Raw genomic sequence first — 20,035 nt, forward strand, 5'->3', positions numbered from 1 at the left:
TTGACAGACCGATTGCTGCAGCAGGAAAAGGCCGCAGGGCCTGTTAATACTGTTGACTTATCAAACTTGGCACTTACAGTAGTAGTCATAGCAACAGTTGCCATAGTATTCACAAGAGCTTGAGCAGGAGCAGCTTCCCATGTTCCGGCCACAGTTGTAACGACATGACGAGCTTGGATAAGTTGTATAATAGCAGTAAGCTACGTGATGGAAAAAGAAGAATAAAGTGATTGACTTGCTGCATAATTTCTAATACACATGCTGCTTGTTTGCAATTGGACATTGCTGTTTCATTCTCAGCACATTGTTAGACCAGAATTTGACAGACCGATTGCTCTGCAGCAGGAAAAGGCCGCAGGGCCTGTTAATACTGTTGACTTATCAAACTTGGCACTTACAGTAGTAGTCATAGCAACAGTTGCCATAGTATTCACAAGAGCTTGAGCAGGAGCAGCTTCCCATGTTCCGGCCACAGTTGTAACGACATGACGGCTGGGCTGAGAGATGCAGGTTGACGTTATCGTTACATCACAGGTACTTGGGAACCTTCACATATCGGGTATTTTAATATGCATTACCTTTAGTTTGAGGGTCTTTGTTTCTCGGAGTAGGTGCTGAGCAGTAAGCTACATGATGGCAAAAGAAGAATAAAGTGATTATCGATCTACTGTATAATTTCTAATACACATGCTGCTTGTTTTGCAAACTTAAACAAAAACTGACATTATTGTTTCATTCTCAGCACAGTGTTACACCAGAACTTGACAGACTGAATGCATCAGCAGGCTGCAGAGCCTGTTAATACTGTTGATATGTTAGACTTGGCACTTGTAGTCATAGCAACAGTCACCATAGTATTGATGAGCAGCTTCCCATATGCCTGCCTCAGATGTAACGACATGTATAGATGTTGTTAGGCAGCAATCAAGCTCTGAACCTGGAGTGACAAAGCATTTTCCTTTGCTGCCCCAACCCACTGGAACTCACTGCCCAGGGACATCAGAAACTCTCCCACACTAAATACTTTGAAATAAATTATTTTAATATTTTGGACATTTCTCTGACTTTAGCTTTTTTGTGAATTATTGAATATTTTAATCTCTTTGCAAATTTAAATTGTGAAAATTTGGTAGAACTGCTAATAAGAGGCACCAACCAGACAACACTTTAATAACCCAAAGTATCACAAAATGGAAACCTTAAGTAACACTTGATTTTAAATCCTATAAAATTGAATTCAAGTACACTACTTGAGTAAATGTACTTGGCTTCCACCACTGCTTACCTTCATAGTCTGGACAACAGTTCCCTCTGGATCCACAGCTTGAAGAGCAGGAGCATTGCCCAACCTGTTTGCCACAGTTGTATCTGCAGGAATCTCTGGCTGCAGAAAGAAAAGAGGAGATGTAACAGGAAGAGAAGTTTCAACACATTCTGTGACTGAGCACAGAAGCATATTATAGTAATTATTCTGATCATCAAAAATCTTTTCACCTTTAATATGCCAATTAAATACATCTAATTCACTATGACTGTTAACTTAAACTTCTAAAAGCAACAACGTATTAAACCATAGTAAGGCAAACAACAATTTTTATGTATTTTAGACGATTAAAACTACAGTGGCATGATTCTTTTTAATTTGGTGGCAGTTTTTGTACATGCTGTTGGAGTCATTGCTTCAGTGGTCTTGTTATCAGCACCTGATGGATTATGAGAAAAATAAACAGAACAAAAGGTCACATAGAGTGGACATGCCTTAACACCTAGTGACAGCACAGGAAACGACAGCCAAAAACCTTTTCATGAAAACTAAATATAAGAAACTAATACACTGACTGTTTCCAACTAATGCTCAGTCTACTGTTGCTCGTCACAAAATTTGTGAGTAAAAAAGAAAATGATCAAAAGCAAAGAGACAAACACAACAGTAAGAAAACAGTGATCAATACCTCGCACTCCATGTGTGGCGATCACACTGCAAAGAACGAACAGAGTCCACATGCTTCACCTTTTGTTCACCTTCTAACCTGCTTCACATGCTGAATATGACAGCTTATATAGGCGACCCAGCTGCATGCTTTGACACAATGTGCCAAGGTATAAGGCCATAAAGTTTCTGATATCATGAAATGTGATGGTGATAAATGACTCGAGTCATGCATGAGAAGTACACACCTGGTTAACTATCATAAAGTCTACACCAGGATTCTTCACTTCTAGCTTCAGGATGTGTTTCAAGTGTTTTTCTTAAGACGTATGGTAAAATTTCCCAAGGGCTTTTGAGAAGTTACAAATGAATGGATGATGAAATAATCCACTCTGATCTCAACTGTGTAACTGATGTGTCCTGTTAGAGTAAACTAGTATGAACATTAAACATGTCCACTAGTTTGAAACTAGATAAACTATAATACTTATGCATTTTTCATGTTCTGGGAAATGTCAAATAAATCCACACAGTAGGTTATTACCCCCAAAATATGTACACATATAAACCAGATTGATTGATGCTTTTAATTATTAAAAATAAGATTTAAATAGAAGATTCATACATTCTCAAAGGTATCCTTCTGTTCCATTTCTTGGCAAATTGTACTATGTGTCAAATGACAACATTCTAGCTAAAAATATTTTTAGCCCAACTAGCAGTTGGCAGTGGCTCGTGGGATAATGATGTCCAACCACTTGGTGCAGACTGAAATGTCTCTGCAGCTACTGAATAAATTAAATTTTGTACAGACACCCATATCCCCATGTGATTCTTTAACTTTTCATCTAGCATCAGGTCAGTCTGGTTTATCTTTTATCTGTTTGTAACAGTGAGATACTATATTGGAGTTTCATATTGTACAAGTATTAAATAACTCTACAAATGGGGGCGGCTGTGGCTCAGAAGGTAAAGCAGGTTGTCTCCTAACCGGAGGATTAGTGGTTCGGTTCCTGGCTTGTCCAGTCAACATGTCCTTGAGCAAGGCACTGAACCCCCAGTTGCTCCCGGTGATAACGTCGGTGTGTGAATGTGTGTTTGTGAGTGTGAATGGCCAAGTAGTGTGAAAGCTCTCTGAGTGTGCTGCAATGCATAGCAAAGCGCTATACGAGTATGACCATTTACCAAATGTTCTGTTATAATTCTTATAAATAAACTCATTATACATGAGCTGCAGATAGAAATATCCTCCACTTAGTACTTGGTGAGGGTCGACAAGCATAGGGCTCCTCATCCAAAATACAGGTTTGAAACCTTTTAAACATCTATTTACAAATTAAAGCCCAAATCATACATTGGTGAAAATATGCATGAAGGCTTTTATTAATTTTACATTGTTAATTTGATGAGACAACAGTCCATTTCACCATCTGAGCTATGTGTGTTCTATTTTTTTGTAGTGTCTTCCTGTAAGTTCTAATTATCAGCTATAAAACCAGAGCTGTAAAACACTTGACTTGATATGTTCCGCTTTTTGATGAGAAAATCTAGTGTGCTGTATCTTGTTGAATCAGGTGTGTGCACAGGGTTTGTCCCAGTATCACAGATGTCACCTCCATAATAACAAATAGAAACTACATTGCTCAGTAACATGGAAGAGATATTGTGAATAATAAACTAATCAATCCATATCAGAAAATAAATCCTGGAAAAGTCTTTCAAGATAGATTAGTACAGGAAAATACAATTTGTTTTTGCTTTCCTCCTTACTCTTGTTTTGTATTTAACTGATTCACATTGGAGGCTTGTTTTCTTGTTATTTGTTTGATAGCTAGGTTGAGCAAACCTCTACAAATAAACATATCTACAATATGGTGATGTCTGAGTCACCCTTAAACGATGGTAAACAGAAAACAAGCCTGGCTGTCCCTTTGCTTCCCACTCCTCTGTTGAAGTTGAGCTCTTGTTTTTGCCTCATCCAGTATGAGCTTGCAACATCCTCCTAAAGTCAACATGTGAAGGGACACTGGGTGGTCTCTTGGTTTATTTTTTCAGACCTATTTACGTATAGCAGCAGCTCGTCAGTACAAAGTGGGCTATGAGTTCTGGGAGCAGAGACTCTGAGTCAATGCTGCTTTAGATAATCAGTAACAAGAGTGGGAGCACCACATCTAGCCAGCTGGGTGAAAGTGAGGGAGAAGCAAAGTCAGGATCTCATTCAGCAATAACAAACACGGTAAGAGCAAAGTGACTTTTTCTTGATCACCATTTGATAGGACTATTCATTGTATTGTTCAAAACCAAACGATACTCTCTTAAATAATGCCATCTTTGACAAATTATCTCTTTAATACACTCCAGTTTGAAGGTTAACATTTTTTGTAAAACTGCAGCCTGAAGACATGGCTAGTATGAATCTGATCGTTTGAAAACTTTTGTCAAATTCTGGAGCTTGACAGAAAACACTGATCATGAATCAGATATTTTTTTCCTTTTTAAATCCCTGACACTGAGTCATTGGGAAGACGGGTTGTGTGTAACATGTAAGTGCATGGTTTTATTGATCAGGGACCAAGGCCATATCATGTCTAAATAGAGGAAAATCTGATGTTTGCTCACCTCCACTGAGTCCATCAGTCCACATTTTTGCACATCCAACTCATTGGATAACGTCTCAAACTTGGTAACTTTTCTACAGGAAAGTTTTCATTTTCACAACATAATTTACTCATTCTACATCTGTATTTGTTCAGGTATAACAAATACACTCAATTATGTAATAAGTAAGTTTTAATATATAATTTGAGTGTATAAATTTGACTTATTGAGCACATCCAGTTTGTCCCCAGTCTGCTTAAATAGAATCCAGTAACAATATCCAAATGACACATCAATCTTATTTTAGTCAGTTCCACATCCATGTAGATGCATCTTCATTATCTATGGGACCTCTGTTGCAGAGGGTAATGCCTTTTCTCATTCCCTGACCAGCAGGGGAGAGAAAACGCACAAAGAGCAATCAATCACTGTACCACTGTACGCCCAGTGTTCCTGTCAGAGAGAGAAAATCAGGTTCAGCCAGATGTCCAATGAACATATCCAATGAAAGCTGTGCTATAATTGTCATGTAGCAATCACAGACCACCCAATATTCAGGTCTCACAAAGACTCAAGAGGCAGTTGGCAGGTTAATATTCTGAATTCATCTTAAACTAACGATATCTGTCTCCCTCCACAGAAGAATCATTTAAAGGTGACTACAAACAGAAGGTGAAATGCAGAGACTGTCACCTCTGGTAGTAGTAGTCCTACTGTACTGCTGCCTCTCAGAAGGTCAAGCCAATCGCGTCTATGTTCACCCCTTCCACCTTTTTGCTGTCAAGAATGTCAGCTGTGAGAACCTGCAGACCCAGACGTCCGAGCCTCGGGGGATTCTTCCTGTGGTTCCTCTTGATATTGAAGTCCTGTCACCAAACACCAGGAACCCAGTGAAACTGAACGCAGAGAGGCAGAACATCACAGAGAGGACAATGGTTCTGGCAGGGCTGATGAATGCTTTGGGTCTCAGGATGTACCAGGCTCTGAGCAACAAGCAGAACAGCACCAACACCCTCTTCTCTCCAGTCAACACTTTTGGATCTCTTGGCATTTTATACCTGGGAGCCTCCAGGAAGACAGCAAAATTGTTCCAGGTCTCTGCTTTTGATTTGTTCTCATTGTATAGATAGTCCAGCAAGGGTTTTAGGCAAAGCAGACCCTACTGATTCTTTACTGTTTTGAATGATGGTATAATTGAGACATTCATAATCCATCTGATCTTTTCCTTTTCTTCCAGATTTTTCTGGGCCTGAGCAGTGGCACCGACCGAGAGGACTGTGTATCCTTAGTGGATGGACACAAAGTTCTCAAGACCTTGCAGAGCATTAACACTCTGGTGGCTGACGGACCCAAAGATGAAATCGCTACCCAGGTCTGGGCTTTCCATCGTCAGGACACTCAGCTATCCGAGGACTTTATTCAAGGCACACAGGACTTCTCAGACTCATCGTTCATCCGCGGCGTGAACTTCTCCAAACCTCAGGAGACTGAGCAGCTAGTGAACAGTTTTGTCAAGAAGACCTCAGACGGAAAGGTGAAGAGCATCTTCAAAGACCTGAACCCCAGCAGTGACCTTCTGTTCCTTACCTCCTTTCACTTTAAAGGTCTGTTTCTTCCTCTCATTTCTTTTGACCTCTACAACAAAGTATTTGTGAATACACAGACTCTGAGAGACATGATTTAAATTCAAGACTTCACACTTTCATGTTGCCGGGCTGATATTAAACTAACTGGTACATTGTGTGCACCAAATATTATATTTGGGGTGAACAACATTTTGCACACCTCTACTGTATTTTGTTTCATTTTAATTTTTCTGAGACAGAGTAAATACTGACCCACTTATTATGACCACAGTCAGTTTTGCAATTGACTATGAACTGACTGTATGAATATACAGTGTGAAGTCAAACACACTTGGATTTGACTTGCTGACAAATTTAAACTCGACATGAAAAGTCATTACCTACTGCACCACCCTGCAGAACCTCCTCATGTTATTTTGCTGTGTCTATTTTAGGCAACTGGAAGACAGCCTTCCAACCAGAGAGAACCTTCTTGGAGGACTTCCATGTGGATGAAACAACCACAGTGATGGCCCCAATGATGACCCACACTGGTCACTACAACTATGTGAATGATAAGGTAAATCTTAGTTCAGTAGAATTGTGTTTTTATGCTGGTTTGTTGGCTCGTTTGTGTACAGAATTTATTTTTGCCACATATTTGAGGCTACAATGTATGAGAATGAACTTGGATGTTTTGGGGTTTTTTGAATGATTATCGTTTCTGTTAAGGTGCAGCAGTGCACTGTTGTGAAGCTGCCTCTAAGCAAATGGTCCTACATGTTGCTGGTCCTGCCTCATGAAGAGGCAAATCTTCAAGATGTGGAGTCTAAACTGCACACTGAAGTCATGTCTGAGTGGCACCAGAACCTTCAGGAAGGGTAGGTATTGAGTTTAAATCCAGACTTTGTGTCACAAGGCTGTCATCACAAATTGATGACCTGTAAGGTTGTTGTTGTCTTGTTAGAGCCCCATTTTAATGATCAGCAACCGTGTGAATTTCTCATGTTGAGAGCTCATTCTAAAATGTTAGGCCTACTATGTTTAACTTATTCATAAAGAATACAAGTGTAATTGTTAGATTACATTTTTTAAAACCTCAAACTTAAATAGTAGTCATTCAATTAGTTAAATTACTTTTGCTTTTTTATGTGTAATTATTGAAACTAGTTTGGAGCCCTGAAAGGAGTGTGTGTGTGTGTGTGTATGTGTGTATATACAGTGGGTACGGAAAGTATTCAAACCCCCTTAAATTTTTCACTCCGTTATATTGCAGCCATATGCTAAAATCATTTAAGTTCATTTTTTCCTCATTATTGTACACACAGCACCCCATATTGACAGAAAAACACAGAATTTTTGACATTTTTGCAGATTTTCTTGGTGCTCTACCTGCACCTGGACTCTAGTTTCTGTCTACAAAACCATTCCTTGCACTTTCCTATGAATAGGGGCTTTTTCTTTTGTTTCATTTACAATGCATCTGTCCTGTGAACAGATAGGTACAGTACTTTTTGCATTAAAGTCAGTTGAGTGGCATTTATGTGCGAGAGTGTGTCGGGTACAGTCAAACTTGATCATATATGTTTGCTTTTAAATATCTTTCCCCTTCACCTGCCCAGTCTGTTGGAGCTGTCAATGCCAAAGTTCTCTCTGTCTTCTGCAACTGATCTGCGTGACCTGCTGACCAGCATAGACCCAGAAGTTGAGGCCAAATTGCTGGGCTCTGAGGCTGAGTTCAGTCAACTCGGCAACAAGAAATCCTTCACTATAGACAAGGTGAACTACAGAAATAGTTAGCTTGTCATATTACTGAATGTACTCTGTATGTACATTATTAACAGCTCCTCTGTCTCCTCTCAGGCAGTGAATAAGGTATTGTTTGAGATGTCGGAGGAAGGAGCAGAAGATCAGGACAAAATACAGGAAGCTGGTGTCCCTCTGAGTCTGTCCATCAACCGACCTTTCTTCTTTTCTGTCATAGAAGGATATTCTAATGCCATCCTCATGCTAGGCAAAATCACTAATCCCACACTTTAGAGTTGTGTAATACTTTACAACTCATTAAGGTTTTAGCACACCAACATTTATGTTGGATCTTTGGTTTACCTTATTTCAGATGGAGGGAACGAGAACTTTGAGATTTTTCTTTTTCTGAACTTAATGTACATATTTATTGTTTGAAACTTATTGGAGCTATTAAGATCTGGGGGAAAAAAAAAATTTTTTTGTTAATGTTTGCATTTTGTCTTTCCATCACATACTGTAACCATGTTTCATTCAAGTCATACAAGTTTTGAGCATCACTTGTATGTTGCTTTGTGGATTTAGACCCGACTTCACTATACAGAGTGTAACGCAAAAAGCAAGCTAAATAAGGAAAATAAACCTTTCTCAAGACAGATCCATCAATAGTGTTATCTTTCACTACCTACCTGAACTCCAGAAACTCAGGAGTCATCAGGGATCCCTCTCAGTATTTATGGGAACCCATTTTCAAACACCCAGTTATAATCCTGTAAAGATACCATAACTGACTATGATGAATGATTAATATATTGTTTATTTTTTTTGTTACAATTCCTGATAGCTGAAATTAAACTTCTGTTTCCCAGTGTAATTCAAATGTTTTTTTCATCAGAAATTCAGACCAGTCATTACCATTCCAAAGTTACAAGTGAGTCTTATTCCAAAATTCATCACCACCTTAAACAGGTCAAGAAAAACAGGCCTACAAAATGTATAAATAAAAACATGAATCACTGTATGAAATAATATAGAAATGGGCATGTCTGCTTTGACTGATTATTTAAAGCTCCTGAGACCAGAGCAAAATCTAAAACCCGGCAAGACCAAATCTGAATTTTCATACCACCACAGTTTAACTTTGTGTAGTTTATCAAGCCGTAGCATTTTTTCCAGAGTGAAATCATGTACAAATAGCTTGTTGGTATGTACACCAGGGTTAGTCCTGCTTCTTGACTAATATACAGCTGCCTGTAGTTAGCTAATGACCTCTATTAAACATATAAACTTAACCCAGTATCCAAAGTTTTTATCCCATGTTGAACATATTACACTATACAACTTTGATTCTAAGAAAAATGTACATGTTAACTTTTCTGAGATTACTCCTTTACCACGAAGGAGAAATTAAATATTGTTTAGCTGACTTTCTCTCTTCACAACTTTACAACAGCGTATGATCAGAGTAGTAACTTTCTATAGAGCAGTGCGCATCACCAGTATACTATGTTCATGAAAAACATTTTGTGAACACAGTACTGTGCAGAACCTATGATGATCCAGTCTCATTCACAGATGGTACTTAGTGTAGTTTCTCTGTTGAAAGGGAATTTCAGTAGTGTTAGATCTTGTCCTACATTCTTTGTGCTCTGATCATCATAACATATTACCTGACCACGGGTTTGACCTGAACTGGGAGATTTGTTTTTCCTTCATGGCTCAACAGAAAATGTAGGGGTAAGACCAATATTACTGGTTCTGTTCAGCAAGGTCTCTAGCCTCTTTCACAAGGTCCATCAGAGAGGAGAACATGGAGATGTCACTTGGCTGAAGACCCATCTTCTGGATCTAAGAGGCAACAGTACAAAACAGTGTAAGAGAGAATACTACAGTGTGTTTCAGATGACACTGAAGTTTAACAAAAAATAGCAATTTGTAAATTTAACAGCATTCCTCTACAGAATATACAGTATGTGTTTTTGCTTGTGAAATGTGCATGTACAGTGAGGAACAGAAGTATTTGAACACCCTGCGATTTTGCAAGTTCTCCCACTTAGAAATCATGAAGGGGTCTGTCCACCCCACAGTCAGTCAGACGCCAACTACTACCATGGGCAAGACCAAAGAGCTGTCAAAAGACACCAGAGACAAAATTGTGGACCTCCACAAGGCTGGAAAGGGCTACGGGGCAATTGCCAAGCAGCTTGGTGAAAATAGATCAACTGTTGGAGCAATTGTTAGAAAATGGAAGAGGCTAAAGACGACTGTCAGTCTCCCTCGGACTGGGGCGCCATGCAAGATCTCACCTCGTGGGGTATCACTGATGATAAGAAAGGTGAGGAATCAGCCCAGAACGATAGGGAGGAGCTGGTCAATGACATGAAGAGAGCTGGGACCACAGTTTCAAAGGTCACTGTCAGTAGAACACTACTGGTCAGATGAGACCAAAGTAGAACTTTTTGGTCTAAACTTCACTCGTCGTGTTTGGAGGAAAAAGAAGGATGAGTTGCATCCCAAGAACACAATCCCTACTGTGAAGCGTGGGGGTGGTAACATCATGCTTTGGGGGTGCTTTTGTGTGAAGGGGACAGGACGTCTGCACTGTATTAAGGAGAGGATGAATGGGGCCATTTATTGTGAGATTTTGAGCAACAACCTCCTTCCCTCAGTCAGAGCATTGAAGATGGGTCGTGGCTGGGCCTTCCAACATGACAACGACCCAAAGCACACAGCCAGGATAACCAAGGAGTGGCTCTGTAAGAAGCATATCAAGGTTCTGGAGTGGCCTAGCCAGTCTCCAGACCTCAATCCAATAGAACATCTTTGGAGGGAGCTTAAACTCCGCGTTGCTCAGCGACAGCCCCGAAACCTGACAGATCTAGAGGAGATCTGTGTGGAGGAGTGGGCCAAAATCCCTGTTGCAGTGTGTGCAAACCTGGTCAAGAACTACAGGAAACGTTTGACCTCTGTAATTGGTTTCTGGTAAAAGGTTTCTGTACCAAATATTAACACTGATTTTCTCAGGTGTTCGAATACTTATGTTCAGCAGTGCAAGACAACAAAATTCTTTAAAAATCATACAATGTGATTTCCTGAAATTTTTTTTTTATTCTGTCTCTGAGTGGGAATGCACCTACAATGTGAATTTCAGACCCCTCCATGATTTCTAAGTGGGAGAACTTGCAAAATCGCAGGGTGTTCAAATACTTCTGTTCCTCACTGTATTTGTGCACTCATCATATGCAACCCACTTGTTCCCCTAGGTACTGCACATCCAGTGCAAGCTGAAGACGGATCTTGCTGTCATCTGTGGGTCCACCATTTCCTCCTGCCGTGGTAATTGTGGTCGCACCCTTTCTGGCTTGTTTCAGTCGCTTCAAACTCTCCTCCATCTTCCTCACTGAACTCAGCACCTCTGCAATGGTCTCATAGTACCTAATCACAACAAAGATGGAAAATGGAAGCAAGAAACACACTGTATGGATTGCAGCTGGAAATATACACCCACTCATTATTGAAGTCATTTATTTATATATATAGACTTCAATAATGAACATATAATTGAATTTATACATTCATGATAATCTCACCAAAAACATATTGAGCTTCATAAATACAAATGTTAAGGCAGAAGTGTTGCAATTAAGTGTGTACAGGTGGTCATAAGGTTATGCCTGATCTGTGTGTGTGTGTACAAACACACACACACACACACGAAAATGCCACTCATGGACAGATATACGCCCAGAGGGCGAGGACTAGTGTGGTTGCCCACAGATAACAGCTGTTCTGGGGGAAGGCAACTTTGGGGTGGCAGGTTACATTTCTGGTTCATGAGTTCTTTTTGGTGGGAAAAACTGTGCATATAAGTCTATGTTGTTCTGTGTTGTCGTCTTTGTAATAAAAGCAACGGCTCTCCAGGCACGGAAACCTGCATAAAAAGACAACCTGACTCCACTGTCATTCCATGGCAGAATCTCTAGAATCCACTAGCCCACCATTTATAAAAATAGAGAAATGAAAGTATAGCCTTAGTTATATTAAACAGAATAGCTCTTTCTGTAAACATTCTAGGTACAGTCCACACTTACCTCTGTGTGCATTCAGACAGTGCAACTTGCAGCCACTCTTGTGCAGTGGAGGGGGAAACCAGCCCAGTTGAGTCAGTCAGAACCTGATGCAGTGGATGTAAGGCATTGTCCATGTATGCTGATGCACGCACTGGCAGTTCCTTCACAGGCAAGAGGGAGAAAGGCAGAACTATTTCTCCATTTCATACTTGTTAGTGGCAAAGAGACACATATTAGTTTGCTGAGGTTTTACTTTAGTTAAAGGTACTCTATTGAATTTCTTTTCTGCTGCTAGAAAGTCTGCTGGGACACATTCACTCTATAAGCCAATGTAAACATCTGAAAGTTTGACAGGAAACCCTTGGTACAAGGTCAATTATGAAACTTTAATTTCAATTATTAAATTACTTTGTTACATACAAGAAATCTCTGAAGTGTGTACTCAGTTCATTAATACTCAATATTCAACCCAATAATAAGGTACTCCAGTAGTATTTGTTCAAAGGCCATTAACATCCATCAGATGTTGTGCTGCAAACTTGTGCACGTTTGCAGCTTCACCTACCTTATTAGTCCTACGGTACAGTCGAGGAACCTCAGAGGCACTCTTCAAGAAGCGGCAGCAGCGCTCTGTCAGATGCTGGGTCATCCTGGTATTCAGAGTAGGAACACTACTTGACAGGCAAGCCTTAGAGTCTGCTAGAGCATCTAACATGGAAGAAAGTCAGGAAGGGACAGTTAAAGCAAAGAATCAAGGAATAATATTTTCTGATTATGTCTGTCAAAAAGACAGGGTTTTGAATGTTTAAATTTTTTAAATGGCTTTGGACACTGGCATTTATGAATGCAAGACCCCTCCATAATATAAAAAATTAAGACCACAGATAAGGTAATCCTAAAAAAAACTGCATAAAAGTCCTCCACAAAGATTCTAGTCCTTACTAAATACAATTAAACAATATTGAAGATCAAGGACTTACTGTAAAGAATGTAAAAGGCTAAAATAATTTCTATATGCACCAAATGGGCAGCTTACCTTCCACAACAGTAAAGTTTTTGAGTCCGATGGCTTCTAAACGCTGTCTGACCATCTCTGACAATTCTGGAATCTAATAGAAAGACGAGCCAGCTGTCAGTTTAAAAGTAATTTAAGATGAAACTGGAGAACCAAGACATTAAATATAAATAATTACAGAATTCTCAGAAAGAGACACTTAGGTTAACCATGCAAGTCTAAAATGTAACATATGTACTTAGTTTGTGTGTGTGCACCTGCTCCTGCAGCTTTTGGATGTCAGCAGCAATATAGACCAGCTGTTTAATGGACAGAGAGGTCGGGCTCCCACTCTCACTGCTGCCCTCCTCCACTGATGTTCGGCTGGAGGTGGAGGAGGCGGAGCTTGGGAGAGGCCTAGTCAGCTCTTTAGTCACCTCAGTGGGTGGAGTCTTAGTCAACACCTGGGTAGACACAATCAGGATAAGGAACAAATAACTATCAATTTGGACACCACTTCCTTGGCTTGTTTCTCATCTAAAGAATTCTAAAATAATCTTTTTGAGTTTAAGTCTACCTCATCAAGAAACTTGGCATATCGTGAGTAGAGCTGCAGCGTGAGCTTCCAAAAACGATGGGCCAGAGGTGACAGGTAGACCTTGTCTGACCAGCACCTCACTAGACAGGACCACAGCACCTCAGTTACCCTTAGATGGTATGCACTGCCATCTGGCCATGAACAAACACAGGCATACAATTACTGCAGGTAATGTATACACCAGGTACTGGAGTTCACTACAGAGAATGAATTCCTACCTGGTGCTGCCTCTAATCCCTCACTTATGGCATTCTCCAGACTTCCTGCCATTTCCTTGTACCTGAAAAACAAGGAGAGCTGAATGAGGGGAAAGACAAAATCAATGAGTGATCAGCTTATGACTTGCATCAGCTCTCAAATACAAGTGCTCATGGTGTGATACAACACAGTTCTGTAAATTATGGGCTTTCCAGGCAAACTGAACAGTTCAGGTTTGGGTCATATGAGTATATTCATTTAAACTAAGAAGTCATTTAATTTAAAAGATTTAAACACACCTCCAGTGTGAGAAAGTAAAATCCATGCAATCTAAGGTTTATGTACTGTATATGTACGAGTTTTATTCTAAACCAAAATATCCCTTAACTTGAAGGAACAGTTTGATAGTTTGAGAAGCTTTTTTGAGAAGAATGCATACTGTACACAGTCCAAGCACCAGGCTGTAGTATCTAGAGAATATATTGTATTGCGGTAACATTCACCGTAGTTGAAAGTAGACAGGCAGGTTCCATTTGTTGTGGAAGCTGGTGTTTGAAGGGTGCACTCTCAGCCTCTTCACACTGGCCTGCGAGCTACACTGACGCTCAAACCTCCGCACAAACTCCATACTTGTGCTGTAACGCTTTAAAAAATATGAATTGGTAGAAAACATACACACATTGGTGAAACCACACAATCTAACACTGAATTATGTGACTATATGCAGTATGCAAAATGAATGCATACACACACCACCTGTGTCAATCATCTGTACCTCGTAGAACATGTCGGGGTTTCCAGCGTTGAAGAGGTAGGACAGCCTCTCCTCTATGCCTCTGATCATCTCCGGCCACACAGAGTTCACCAGGAAATCATAACCCGGCACTATGTCAGCTTTGTCACTGAGGAGAGATAAAACAACACATTAAAAATACATCCTGACACTCTCTACATTGGGCACTACTCCTGTCACTGCTTTTATGTGCAGGATCTGTGAGTACCCGCTGTTATTTCTGAAAGAGATGCAATGTTAAAATATGTTGAGTAAATGATGCAAGGCAACTAAATATATTAATAAAACAAAATATTTAAATATCAAGGTGTGGCAGAAGATCACACTCTGGCCAATATTCCAAATGCAACAGCTATGCACATGTAAGTAGACAATTTGCTTTTCTAATAGAGACAAGAGGATTTCAAAACACATCAAAGAACGTACAAATGCTCGATTTATTGATGCTGATGGCATTAATACCTAGATATGGCTCCCCCAGTCACCTCTCTTAGAAGTCTACAGTGATGGGGAACAAACTCCAGCAGTCTAGAATACATCAACTGAAGACCATTTGGACTGGACTTGACCACCTCTTCTACTATCACCTAAAAGCAGAAATGAGAAGAAAAGAGATTTTAGCTGCATATCCATATAGTTCTATACACTATATCAAATCATGTGTGGTATGTTTACCTGGTCCATGTAGGGTTTGACCAGCACCTGTCCTACCAGGGCCTCAGCATCTCGAGTCTTGTCTATGGTGGCGTATGTCCTCAGGCAGTGACGCACCATGTCCACGTTGGATGTTTGCAGACCCTCGATCAACAGACCCTCCAGAGATTGCTGCAGCATGGAAGTGATCCCTGCAATTCGCTGGCAGAGGATAAAACTTGTCACATACACAGTTAAAAAACATCAACCAACAGAGTCTGTTCCAGGAAACACATGGACCAAGCAAGTCTTAAATCTCTGTGAAAGCTAGGAACTAATGTTTTGGAGCTATTTTCTGTATAGTGCAGATGGTAGTATTGGTGTTTTGTCTGCTAGAGAAGTGCCCTTAGCATTTACCACGACTACACAAAGGCCGATTAACACAACTGATGCATTGACAGAAGAGCAGTCAGAAAGACTGATTGACTAAGTGGCTATTTATCCATCAGCCGTCTGATTGATAAATAATACTTACAGGTCTGACTTTGTCCAGTAGGGGCATGCCTTTGCTCTGTACAGCATGGAACTGCAGCTGGTTGAATTCTGTAGCTATCCTCTCCAGGATCTGACCTGCTAACAAAGGACTGTACAGAGACAAGGACAAAAGCTTAGAACTATGTCCGTGCAATGACAGTACATGATTTATTTATTTATTTATTTTTACAATTCTTTTTGTCAACAATTTGTTGAAAACCAGAAAGCATTGTTCAAGGTTACAAAGCAAAAATATAGTTTTTCACACTGCAGCTCTCCAAAATAAACACATGTACAAAACCTTTTCCAATTTAATTTGTCTATTGGCAAACATCCTATGTGTAATACCTGGTTAGGTCAGATATTTAAATACAAATACTGAAGCTCACATTACTTGGTTGAAGAAAAAAAAAAAGCCCTCATTCAGTGACAGGTTATCCACCAAGTGATGCCAGTGGGTTTGATAACATGGCAGTTTCCCACCTGCTGATTTCCAGAGAGCTGGATTCTTTAGAGTTCTGTGAGTGAAGGATCTTCTCAATTTTCTCCACTGAGCGCACCACCTGGATTAGCCTCGATACACACACCTGACGGATGGTAATCATTTATTGAGATCATCCCACGGAGTAAACAACTGTCTACTATAAAACATGTTACATCTTCTAAAGTTACACTCACCACTACGTTATTAGGTACATCTGTACAATTGTGTGCAATTCAATGCAACACTTCTGCCTTAACATCTGTTTATGAAGCTCAAAATGTTTCAGTTTTTGGTTGAGTGTTCTTCATATTCTGACCCTCTCATGTATGTAGCTGGAGAGGACAAAAATATAGAGACACCTCTAAACATAATGTAGTCCAGTAGAAGACCACCTTTAACTATGACCTCAATAATAAACATAAAATTGAATTTATACATTTTATGCATTTTCACCAAAAACTGAAACATTAAGATTAATTTAAAATTTTATTAATATTGCTATGAAATAACCAAAAGGCAGGTTAATTGTCTCTATGGAACCAAATATACAGTCTTGGTAAAAAGAAAGTACACCCTCCTGCAGTTCTATGTTTTTATTCACCAGGGGTCTGTTTGTGTTGAACTCACCATTTTCTATAAACAAACAAAAAAAAATAACCTCAGGTGACAACAAAAAAAATGCAACAGATTTCAAAACATGGTTGCTGTTTCCCAAGTAAACCAACATTCAGAAACCAGACAGGAAAATAAAATCACACCGTTCCAATATCCACAATCATTAAAACAATAATAGGCAGCCGGGTGAGACTAATCAAATGCACAGGATTAGCAAATCATTAAGAAGCTTGACTGCCTTTATAAAAGATAAACTTTTGGCAGTTTAGTGTTCTGGAGCACTGAGGTATGTGTCTACATCATGCCAAGAAAAAAAGGACATCAGCCATGACCTCAGAGAAGCAATTGTCACTGCTCATCAGCTTGGGAAGGGTTAAGGCCATCTCCAAACAGTGAGATTCATCGTTCTACGGTGAGAAAGACTGTTTAAAAATGGAGCCTTCAAGACAGCTGCCATTCTCCTCAGCAGTGGGTGTCCCAGCAAATTCAGTCCAAGGCCAAGGAGATATAAAGGAAAACTCAAGAACTACATCAGGTGAGCTGTGGGTCTCTGTAAAGTACATTAAATGTTTATGTTCATGACAGTACAACTATAAAAAGACTATAAAAAGAAGTGGAGATTTTTGTTCATCATGCACAGCACCATGTTTGGCAAAAACCAAACACAGTGTATCTCCACAAACACTTCATACCAACTGTCAAGCATGGTGGTGGCTAGGTGATAATTTGGCCTCATTTTGCAGCCACAATACTTGGGAAACTTCCAGTCATTAAGATGACAATGAAATCCACTTTATACCAGAATATTATTGAGACAAATGTAAAGCCATCTGTCCAACAGCTTGAACTGAGCCAAAACTGTGTCCTGCAATAGGACAATGACCCCAAACCACATTACTAAATTAGCATCTGAATAGTTTATAGAAAAAAAAAATCAAGGTGTTGGAATGTCGAAGTCAAAGCCCAGACCTCAACCCCAGTGAGATGCTATGGCAGGATCTTAAGAAAGCTGTGCAAAAGTGAATGCCTTCAAACATAGGTGAACTGAAGTAATGCTGTAGAGAAGAGTGGGTCTTTTTACCATGACTGTACATTTTTGAAATTACATTCAATATTAAGTTCACAACTTAGCATTGACATTCCAAGCCAGACTGTCACAGCACACTGTAAAAGTGATCAGAACAGATTTAAAGATGAATATAAAAGATAACACACAATAAAGTCAAACAGGTAGAAGAGAAACCAAACCTTTTTTTTCTGCAGATCTTCCTGTTTGGACAGCTGGTTGTCTATAGCCTGAATCACCTCATTCACACAGGACCGCAGACTCTGGCAAGAGAAAACAGCCAGCAACATACATAAAGACTCTGAAACAGGACTATACCCAGACTTACCATATACACAATGACAGCACATACCATCACCTCCTCTCTTAACTGTCCCAACGGCACAGAAAGCTGATTGAGAGCTTTGTCCATCCCAACCTGCGACGAGGGAGCAGAAGCCTTAGATGAGAAACAGTCTACCCTCAGATACCAAATTTACTTTTAAAAAAATGAAAGCTGTGAGCTGGGCTCCCTTTCATTTCTCAAGAGTGTATCAAGAGCATAACCAGAAGCGAATTTTTGAGGCTGATGCCAACACTGAGTTTGGAGAACTATAAAAGCCCATTAATAATTGACTGGTATCTTCTTCTAACATAAATTTTATGACTATTAATGTTATTATCAAAGAAGAAAGTAGCAAAAAATTTAAATTATTAAATCAGAACAGGTCAATCAAATAATTTTAAATATTGCCTAAGAAAAAACTGTCAAATATACATAATAGTATCTCAATAACAACTGCTGCAGTTTATGAATCTACAAATCCTTATTATTTAGTTTTTTATATTTCTGTGATAAACCAATATCATCTGAAAAGAGGGGCTTGTCGATTTATTGGTCAAGCCCTACTGTATTGAACATTTCAGCAAAAATTCTTAAGGCCAGTTAGAAATAAAGGTTAAGCTTGCTTTTATATATTATATGAAAGTATTTTTCAATAGACTTTTCTAGCTGACCCCGTGCCTCCTGTGGATTACAGGCTCACTGGTTACAACCACAGTAGCCAGTGGACAAAATTAATAGCAACTGACCAGGTTGGTGGATAGGTTAACAAAGTCTGCATAGTCCTTGTTGATGAGTTCCACCATGGCTGTTTTCAGCAGCTTGTAGTAGAGCTCAAGGTCCTCTCTCATCTCTTCCAGAGTCACCTGCTTTCGACAGTCGGCCACAAACTGGTCAACATCGAAGTCAACCTGCAGACAGCGAGAGAAAGACAACAGACATCAGAAGAATACAGATACGTGTAGATAGCAGAGCTTTCTAGTCGGCCCTGCGTACAATAACATCCAGTATTAACGTTACTAGCATATGGACAGAGAAGCTGTATCAGAAAAGGGGGAGAAATTTTTTGACCTAGCTACAACATGACAGACCAAACAAACTGACGTACATCACACAGCAAGGGCCCATTAAACGTCGTTTAAGTATTATAGCTCATGCACAGTAACGTCAACGTTTGACGTGCTATTAAACAACATTAGCTTTGTCTGTGATTGAAGTTTAAACTCTTGTTAACTCGATTTAGTGTTCAAATACGAAAACTGAAATACAAACAAATTAGTATGAGCAGCTACTAAGAGTCGAGCTAAGGATAGCTAGTCTAACAGCTTAAGCTAGCATTAGCGCATTACTAAACGTTAACGAATTCTCACCTTCATGAAAACATCCTTGTCAAAGCACAAGGAATCCGGTCCCTTTGGCAGATTCATTTTGTATTATAAAACACAGCTCGAACACATACAAAATAAAATAGCAAACGGCCAATTAACTAGCTAATGAAACCGAGCTTCCGCAAACATGGCAAACGCACCAACAAAGAAGACGAAACAGGAAGCTGCTCAGGAAACTCTGCCCTCTTGAGGCCGGTCTTTGTCGGTGTTACACTATAATTCTGTGACAATCACAAAATGTGACCGCAGAGGGCGCTGTTGCACGTATAATGCTTAGTATACGTTATTGCTGGAAAAGTGATCCGGTCTTGGACGGGTGAACGAAAGGCGAAGTACCTAGTAGTATTTGATGCTAAATATTTTGTCCATTTGCCAGGCTCAATAGGATCAAGGTTTCTCAACTATTTTTTACGACCTTCCAGGCTACACTGACCAACCAATCCATTATTAAAGAAAATAATTGTCAGACATTTTGATAATGAAAACAATTGCTTGTTGTTA

At 39.7% G+C, this 20,035-nt stretch overlaps 3 protein-coding genes across 5 annotated transcripts in view; 1 reads left to right on the forward strand and 2 right to left on the reverse strand.

Annotated features, from left to right (window-relative positions):
• LOC109960605 (uncharacterized) overlaps positions 1–2,004 on the reverse strand; it is a 2,957-nt gene extending 953 nt beyond the window's left edge. Inside the window, exons 1-7 of the mRNA XM_020600827.1 lie at positions 1,953–2,004; positions 1,662–1,703; positions 1,286–1,384; positions 579–626; positions 399–497; positions 174–200; positions 78–133 (exon numbers count right to left, since the gene is read on the reverse strand). Coding sequence (XP_020456483.1) covers positions 78–133; positions 174–200; positions 399–497; positions 579–626; positions 1,286–1,384; positions 1,662–1,703; positions 1,953–2,004 — 423 coding nt within the window. The remainder of the gene's footprint in view (positions 1–77; positions 134–173; positions 201–398; positions 498–578; positions 627–1,285; positions 1,385–1,661; positions 1,704–1,952) is intronic.
• agt (angiotensinogen) overlaps positions 1–8,305 on the forward strand; it is a 23,686-nt gene extending 15,381 nt beyond the window's left edge. Inside the window, exons 2-7 of one of the 2 annotated variants that reach the window (XM_020598494.1) lie at positions 5,169–5,622; positions 5,766–6,132; positions 6,549–6,673; positions 6,826–6,974; positions 7,716–7,872; positions 7,957–8,305. In XM_020598494.1, coding sequence (XP_020454150.1) covers positions 5,206–5,622; positions 5,766–6,132; positions 6,549–6,673; positions 6,826–6,974; positions 7,716–7,872; positions 7,957–8,133 — 1,392 coding nt within the window. In that variant the 5' untranslated portion in view covers positions 5,169–5,205 and the 3' untranslated portion in view covers positions 8,134–8,305. The remainder of the gene's footprint in view (positions 1–5,168; positions 5,623–5,765; positions 6,133–6,548; positions 6,674–6,825; positions 6,975–7,715; positions 7,873–7,956) is intronic. The other variant, XM_020598502.1, reaches the window with a different exon arrangement.
• A 368-nt stretch (positions 8,306–8,673) lies between these two features.
• On the reverse strand, positions 8,674–20,025 carry cog2 (component of oligomeric golgi complex 2). 2 transcript variants are annotated; one of them, XM_020598439.1, is made up of 18 exons: positions 19,517–20,025; positions 18,896–19,057; positions 18,177–18,242; positions 18,007–18,087; positions 16,143–16,246; positions 15,661–15,769; positions 15,168–15,347; positions 14,955–15,079; positions 14,475–14,601; positions 14,203–14,342; positions 13,720–13,781; positions 13,481–13,632; positions 13,182–13,367; positions 12,946–13,018; positions 12,475–12,617; positions 11,931–12,070; positions 11,091–11,274; positions 8,674–9,687 (listed from the first exon to the last, which is right to left on the reverse strand). In XM_020598439.1, exons 1-18 carry the CDS (start codon positions 19,571–19,573, stop codon positions 9,589–9,591), a joined length of 2,190 nt encoding a protein of 729 aa, XP_020454095.1. In that variant the 5' UTR covers positions 19,574–20,025; the 3' UTR covers positions 8,674–9,588. The 2 variants fall into 2 exon arrangements, with proteins under 2 accessions (XP_020454095.1, XP_020454105.1); XM_020598449.1 differs by lacking the exon at positions 19,517–20,025 and adding an exon at positions 19,255–19,410.
• Positions 20,026–20,035: the final 10 nt, after the last annotated feature.

Source organism: Monopterus albus, unplaced genomic scaffold (assembly GCF_001952655.1).
Source record: "Monopterus albus unplaced genomic scaffold, M_albus_1.0 scaffold3.1, whole genome shotgun sequence".
NCBI lineage: Eukaryota > Metazoa > Chordata > Actinopteri > Synbranchiformes > Synbranchidae > Monopterus > Monopterus albus.